The sequence below is a fragment of the Chrysochloris asiatica genome, unplaced genomic scaffold, assembly GCF_000296735.1.
Source record: "Chrysochloris asiatica unplaced genomic scaffold, ChrAsi1.0 scaffold00116, whole genome shotgun sequence".
Lineage (NCBI taxonomy): Eukaryota > Metazoa > Chordata > Mammalia > Afrosoricida > Chrysochloridae > Chrysochloris > Chrysochloris asiatica.
Genome location: NW_006408634.1, coordinates 8,240,227 through 8,248,352, shown reverse-complemented (window position 1 = coordinate 8,248,352; position 8,126 = coordinate 8,240,227). Strand labels below are relative to the sequence as shown.

At 43.0% G+C, this 8,126-nt stretch overlaps 1 protein-coding gene across 1 annotated transcript in view; it reads left to right on the top strand.

Moving 5' to 3' along the window:
- LOC102840859 (histone-lysine N-methyltransferase PRDM9-like) overlaps positions 1-2,582 on the top strand; it is a 14,880-nt gene extending 12,298 nt beyond the window's left edge. The window contains exons 4-5 of the mRNA XM_006868419.1: positions 1,393-1,690; positions 1,775-2,582. Of these exons, the coding sequence (XP_006868481.1) occupies positions 1,393-1,690; positions 1,775-2,582 (1,106 nt within the window). The remainder of the gene's footprint in view (positions 1-1,392; positions 1,691-1,774) is intronic.
- Positions 2,583-8,126: the final 5,544 nt, after the last annotated feature.

The window sequence follows — 8,126 nt, the reverse complement described above, 5'->3', positions numbered from 1 at the left end:
TCCACACCTTTATCTCAGCAGTTCTGTTTCTAAGTATTCCTTTATATGTGGTTCAGAGTTCTGGCACCATCCCCTGAGCCTGCCTGGTCGGGTATTCTGTGTTGTTGTTGGCAGAGCTCCTTTACTGCACATCCACCCAAGCCACCATCTTGTTTGTTCTCTATTTCCACCTTTTTGAAGACGTGCAATACTGTTTTCCACAGTGGTTGCATCATTTAGCAGTCCTAAGGAGCTCTGGTAGCATAGTGGTTACAAATTGGGCTGTGAACCGTAAGGTCAGCGGTTCGAAAACCACCAGCCGCTCCGCAGGAGAAAGATGAGGCTTTTTAGTCCTGTAAGGATTTACACCCTCGGAAACCCTATACAGGGTCGCTATGGGTCAGAACCTACTTGACGGCACTTAACAACAACAACCAGCAATATAGGCAAGTCCCAGTCTCTCCACATCCTCACCAGCATTTGTTCTCTGTTAAACTTTGCTATTAATGCTGGTGTAAGATGATATCTCACTGTTGTTTTTATTAAGTTAGGTGATTTTATAACACATAGTCCTAATAATTTAATGGTTTATATATTCTTATTTTACAGATATGCCTTGCTTTATTGTGCTTCACTATAGTGTTTTGCAGCTATCGTACCATCGGGGCTCCTCTTGGAGGAAACAAATTGAGCTCTGTAAATTGTCAGTTGCAGTGTAGCAATTAGACTTTTGTTAGTTGCTGTTGAGCAGATTCCGACTCATGGAGACACACCACCTATGCAGACTAGAACTAAGACCTTCCATAGAGCATTTACCTGTTTGTCCCAATCACAGTCTCCAGCAGTGAGGCGCTATATCTATCATGAGAGAAGGCAGACGACCTAGACTCATGGTTGCTCTAACAGAAAACTTTCTCTCTCCAACAGAACCAAAGCCGGATACTCACCCCTGTTTCGCCTGCCTTCTGGCTTTCTCATGTCAGCAATTCCTCAGCCAACATGTGCTTCAGATCTTCCCAGGCTTGTGTGCAGAACATCCCTGCCATCCAGCGGGTGCCAGCCTAGGCCGTCAGAAGCCACCTGACCAGCAGGACTGTGATCAGAGGTTCAGGACTGAAAACACAGATGGTCAGGAGCGAGAGGTCTCCAAACCAATGTGTGGGAGGATAGGAGAGAGAGAGACTTCAAGGTCATTTTCCAGCTCACCCCAAAGACCATTAGCAGGCTCTAGAGAAGGCCTCACAGGGGTAGGAATACAGCCCAACTTGGCCCAAAGGCTGTCATCTGTGGAAACAGATGAAGCATTAAAGGAATTAGAAACTTCAACATTTGGAGTAGTCAGCTATAGAGAGGATGGAACAAACTGTTTTCTGAAGTCAGACTTCATCAGAAACCAGAGATCCCTCTTCCAAGAGAAGTCCCACGTGTGTAGTGAGTGTGGTCGAGGTTTTAACCGAAAATCAAACCTCCTTGTGCATCAGAGGACACACACCGGGAAGAAGCCACATGTGTGTGGTGAGTGTGGCCGAAGCTTTGACTGGAAATTGAACCTCCTCCAGCATCAGAGGACACACTCAGGGGAGAAGCCCTACGTTTGTAATCAGTGTGGCCGAGGCTTTACCCGTAAGTCAGGTCTCCTTTACCACCAAGGGACACACTCAGGGGAGAAGCCCTACGTTTGCAATGAGTGTGGCCGAGCCTTTACCCAGAAATCACTCCTCCTTAAGCACCAGAGCACACATTCAGGGAAGAGGCCACATGTTTGCAAGGAATGTGGGCGAGACTTTCTCCATAGGTCACGTCTTATTGGACACCAGAGGACACACTCAGGTGAGAAGCCATATGTTTGTGCTGAATGTGGCCGAGCCTTTTCCCATAAATCAGTCCTCCTTCAGCACCAGAGCACGCATTCAAGGGAGTGTTTGTATGTTTGCAATAAGTGTGGCCGAGGCTTTAATTGGAAGTCTGGATTCCTTAACCACCGGAGGACACACTCAGGGGAGAAGCCACATATTTGCAAGGAGTGTGGGCAAGGCTTTGACCAGATATGGAACCTCCTCGAGCACCAGAAGACACACTCGGGAGAGAAGCCCTATGTTTGCAGTGAATGTGACCGAGGCTTTACCCAGAAGTCCAGTCTCCTTATGCACCAGAAGACACACTCAGAGAAGCAATATGTTTGCAGTGAGTGTGGCCGAACCTTTACCCAGAAGTCATATCTCCGTAAGCACTACAGGACACACTCAGGTGAGAAGCCCTTTGTCTGTAGTGAGTGTGGCCGAGCATTTACTGAGAGGTCAGGCCTCCGTAAGCACCAGAGGACACATACTGGGGAGAAACCACATGTGTGTAAAGAGTGTGGACGAGGCTTCAGCTGCAAGTCAACTCTCATCACACACCAGTGGACACACTCAGGTGAGAAGCCATACGTTTGCAGTGAGTGTGGCCGGGGATTTACCAAGAAATCAGTCCTCCTTCAGCACCAGAGCACACACTCTGGGGAGAAGTTATATGTTTGCAACAAGTGTGGCCGAAGCTTTCATTGGAAGTCAGGTTTTCTTTACCACCAGAGGACACATTCAGGGCAGAAGCTCTCTTTGTAGTGACTGTGGCCAAGGCTTTAAATGAAAATCAGGCTTCCTCCACCAGCAGTGGCTACACTCATGACAAACCTCGTTGTGCAAAGCTTTGTGCAGAATCCGATCGTCATTATACACTAAAGACCACACTCGGGTGAACCCATGCATTTACAGTGAGTCTGGCTGAGGATTTGACTGGAAATGGAAGCCAACACCTAAAGACACACTTGTGAGAAACTCCAGGAGCGCACAAATGGGGGCGAGGCTTCAGCTCTCACATAGCCGCAATATACATCCAAGAGCTTACTTGGGAGTAACCCTCTGTTCGCAGTGAATGTGCAGAGCTTTAGCCAGAATCGGACTTACCAGACATCAGAAGACATGCTCTGATGGAGTGTGGCTGAGGCTTCAACTAGAAATCACTCCATCACCACTACACAGAGGCTCTACTTGTAAAGGAATTTGGGGAAAAGGCAATTTTCAGTGTCTGCCAGAGAATAACTATTTTTGATCATTGTGAGGTCAGCAAAAATGTGAGGTGGTTTAACAGTAAGTTGCACCTCTTAGATACTCTTAAGACCAAATCATTTTCTGCCCCCTTTTGTTTTGTTTTGTTTTTTTTAACAGCGGAAGCCATTTTGAAAGAACTGGGGGAAAAAATTACTTTTAAGGTGATGTGGATTTTGATACAATTACTGGGAAACTTATGTTCCAAGGACTCTCTGGTGCTAGGGTTGGTGAGATGAGGAGGAGATGAGATCAATTTCTTCAGATTTATGCAGATAACAAAGGCTCCACTAATCACTACATGCATTAAAAGTGGGATAGCACCTTCCCGGTATTCGCTGAAGTGTAAAATGTGTCTACCTGTGTCCCACAGGGCACAGAAGGAGCTACCTTTACTGTGGAGCTTTATCTGAGCACCTTTAGGCCAAGGCTTACTGTCAGAATGGAGTGTTAGGGACACACAGTGGCAGACCCAAAAGAGCTTTATAAAATTTACCAGAGCACATTAGAGACCAAGGGACCATGGTGCCCGACATTGAAAGCTAGGAAGAAGCGTGCCTTTGGTCATTACTGAGGACAGGCTGCTCTGATCAAAGAACCATATCCTGAGTAAATTCTGATCCTGAATTTCAAGTTCTTGATGTTAAGGGTTGTCAAGTCGATTCCAACTCATAGTGAACCTGTATTGGGTTTCTGAGGACCGGCTGGTGAGTTTGAACTGCCAGCCTTGCAGTCTGGTGCTTTACCCCACAGTGCCACACCAGGACTCCAACATGTTATTTCCCAGAATCCTTACTGTTTTCTGTGCATCTATTGCAATGAAGTAGCGAGTGCCTAGGGAAGGATGGCTGATGTCAGAGTTTAGTAACAGTTTCAGTGAGTGGAGGAATGTCTCACCTCTACATCAAAGGGCTGTTGGTCCTCCTCCCCATCTCCTTGTGAAGTTAGAGGAGATCCGAAGCTTCCACCAAACCATTTGTATGTAAATTATGTATGTGGAGGGTGGGGTGAGCTGCTATGCAACAAAAGGTAACAGAATTTGTAGTAGTGTTCAATGTTTGTTGAATGCTTACTCCAAGTCAGTCCAAGGTCTGGACTGAATTGCATTCTCTCATTTAGTTCTATCAACTCTATCAAAGTACTGTTATGTGCATTTTATAGATGAGTCTGAATTACAGAGATGTTAACTAGTCTACCTCAAGTTACTAAAATAAAGCCCATGGTTTATTTTTGGTATCAACGTCAATTATGTCTCCCAGACTGTACTGCAATTTATCATTTTCACTTTTAATCTCCTACATAGCCACCACTTGACTACTTCTCATTCAGTAGGGTTTGCTGCTGCTTGCCATGAGGCAGAAACTGGACTAGTGACAGAGTAACAGTGAATCTCACTGGAATCTCCTTCCAAGTTAAGACACACATTACTACTGGAAATGAATTCAGAATCAGCCAGTGCCAACACAGGGGAATCTCTGCTGTCTTTTTTTTTTTTTTTTTTTAACTTTCATTGTGATTGAGTGATCGTTTACTTGGGAGAACGCTGGTTTTACACCCATCCTATCGTATTTTGTTTCACTACCAGCTATCTTTATCAATAGCTATTTTACTAAATATGTACTACTGTGAGGCACTCTCCTAAACACTGAGTATCTAACTCTGGTATTTTCACACCACCTCAAACAAAGTTTTTCTGTTGTCCTGTTTCTGTCAACATGTAGATGAAGACACAGACTCAAAGAGATAGACTGATCTTGCCCAAGGGTGCACAGTCAGTGACAAAACAATCATTGGAATTTAGGCTTATCTGGCTCCTCAGCTGTTCACCTTTAAGGTCAGGTCCACCATTCATGTTTCAGTTTGTCGTGCTGTGGAGGCTTGCATGTTGCTGTGATGGTTAAAACTATGCCACCCATATTTTAAATACCCGCAGGACTGCCTGTGGTGGACAGGTTTCAGCTGAGCTTCCAGACTGAAAAAGACTAGGAAGAAGAAGAGATGGACTACTTCTAAGGGTTTAGCCACCGAAACCCTAATGAATGGCAGAGGAACACTGTCATCACCAGACTGCTGAATATGGAAACATGACTAGCAATGGAATCCTGTCAGCTATAGTGCCAGGAGATGAGCCTCTCAGGTTAACAGGCACTCAAAATATGACTGGGGAAGGGCTGCCTCCTCAAAATAGAGCTGACCATGATAATGCAAATGAAATAAAGCTTCCTGGACCTTCATTTGCTGATGAAATACAACTCAAAATTAGGAGAAACAGCTGTAAACATCCATCAATAATCAGAGCATGGAATGCATTAAGTATGAATCTAGGAAAATTGAGAATTGTCAAAAATGAAATGGATGCATAAAAATAAATATTCTAGGCTTCATTAAGTGCATCAAGTTGGTTCTGACTCATAGTGGCCCTGTATAGGGTTTCCAAGGAGTGGCTGATGGGTTCCAATTGTTGGTCTTTCAGTTCAAACTGTCCTTGTGGTCTCAGGTGTTTATCCTACCAGCACCACACCAGTACTCCATGTTAGGCATTAGTGAGCTGAAAAGGAAGAGTCTAAGCCATTTTGAATCGGACAGTCATATGACAGGAATGATGGTGAGGAATGCCACTGCATTCATCATCAAAAAGAACATTAAAAGTTCTATCTTGAAGTATAATGCTGTCTGTGACAGGATAATATCCATACACTTACAAAACCATTGTTCAAATTTACCCACCAATCACTAAAGCCAGTGAAGATGAAATTGAATTCTGCTAAGTCTGAAACTGATCAAGCATGCAATTAAGATGCATGATAATTACTGGTGATTGGAATGCAAAGGTTGGAAACAATGAGGACGAATCAGTAGTTGGAAAATGTGGCCTTGGTGATAGAAACAATGCTGGAGATCATATGATAGAGTTTTATCCAAGACTAGTGACTTCATTGTAAATACCGGGGGGTTTGGAAGGTTTCTTTCTAAAACAGCATAAAAGAAAGATGACTACACATGGACCTCCCCAGATGGAATATACAAATTGACTACATATGTGGAAAAGCTCCATATCACCAGACAAAACAAGGCCAGGACAGACTGTAGAAGAGATCATCAATTGCTCATATGCAAGTTCAGGCTCAAAAAAATTAAAACTATCCTACAACAGTAAAAATATGACCTTGAATATAACCCATCTGAATTTAGAGACCATCTCAACATATTTAATGCATCAGACTGATGACCAATAAACAGAAGACCTGTGGGATGACATTGAGAACATCATACAGGAAGAAAGCAAAAGGTCATTAAGACAAGAAAGAAGGAAAAGACCAAAATAGATGTCAGAAGAGACTCTAAAACTTGCACTCCAGCATAGAGATACTAAAGCAAATGGAAGAAATGAGATAAAAGACCTGAACAGAAAATTTCAAAGGCAGCTTGAGAAGGCAAAGTCAAGTATTATAATGATATGTGCAAACACCTGGAGTTAGAAAACCAAAAGGCAAGACCATGCTTACCATTTTTCAAATTGAAAGAAGTGAAGAAAAAATTCAAGCCTTGACTTAAAATATTGAAGGATTCTATGGGCAAAATAGTGAATGATGCATAAAGCATCAGAAGATGGAAGGAATATACACTATACCAAAAAGAGATGGTCTGTGATCAACCCATTTCAAGAGGTAGCATACAGAGGAAGAAGTCCAAGGTGCACTGAAGGCATTGGCAAAGAACAAGGCTCTAGAAATTGATGCAACACAATACCAACAGAAAAATTTCAACAAGCTATTGTAGTACTGGAGGAGATTCATATTTGCACCCATTAAAAAGAGAGGTGACCAAATGGAATATAGAAATCGTCAGACAATATCTTTAATATCACAGGCAGGTAAATTTTGCTAAAGATAATTTAAAAATGGCTGTAAAAGTACACTGGCAGGAGAACAAACAAAATGGAGGATTGGGTGGAAGTGCAGTAAGAGCTCCATCAGCAACAAAGAATACAGGACAAAGCAGGCTCAGGGGATGGTGCCAGAACTCTGAACCACATATAAAGGAATATTTAGAAGGTTGGAAGGCTTACAGCTGGGGGAATTTTTAACAGAAGCAAAAAATCCATTGCTTTCTAATTCAAGACACTCAGCTGCTCCAGGAGCCGCCATCTTGGGTGAGACCAAGCGGGGGAAGGATCTGAGCAGCCACAGACACTGGACAGAATCGCAGAGAAAAGGGTGTGGACATTCTTTGCTTTTGGCATCTCTTCATTAGTCGCTTGCTGTCTGCACACATCCATTCTGGTGACTTAAAGGGGTGCCCGAGCTAGTGGACACCCCAGCCCCACCTTGGGAGGGTTCTACTACGCATGTGCACGGAGCTCCTCAAAATTTAAAGAGACAGTTTCCATGAAAACCAAACAGCCACAGCCAGCCCTGTACTGTTTATAACTAGAAAAAAGGCCTGAATGGGGATTATGGAGCGGGACAGGCAGACAAAAAAGGAAACAGCCAAAAATTAAACCGTAAGTTAAAGGGAAGCCCATTTCCTGAGCACATCTACCTGGAGGCAATCAGAGAGCATACAAATTACCAAACTACATACCCATCTAAGTATTAAGTCCACAGATAACCCCTGAATATGTACAAAAAAACAGAAGCAGACGACCATATCTGCAAATGTCCAGAAAGAAACGAGATAAAGTGACTGAGGCAAATAAGCTGGAAGTAGACCTACACTCCAAACAGTAAGATAGGCAGGCTTTCGAAATGCCTGAGAAGGAATTCCTAAAAATTATTATAAAATCTATCAAAACACTAACGGAGTTGAGAAAAATAAGTCAGGAAAGCGCTACAGGAATAATCAAATTATTTATCTTAATAAATACAGCATTGGAAACAATTCAAAACCTACAGAAAGAGTTCCAAACGATTAATAAAATATTGGAAATGGATAATAAACTGAAAGGGCAAAGGAATAGAATTGAAGAGCTAGAAGCCAGAACTAGTGAGCTAGAAGATAAATCTATCAACACTAAGATAGAAGAGCAAATACAAAAAAGGATAAAAAAAAAAACTGAAG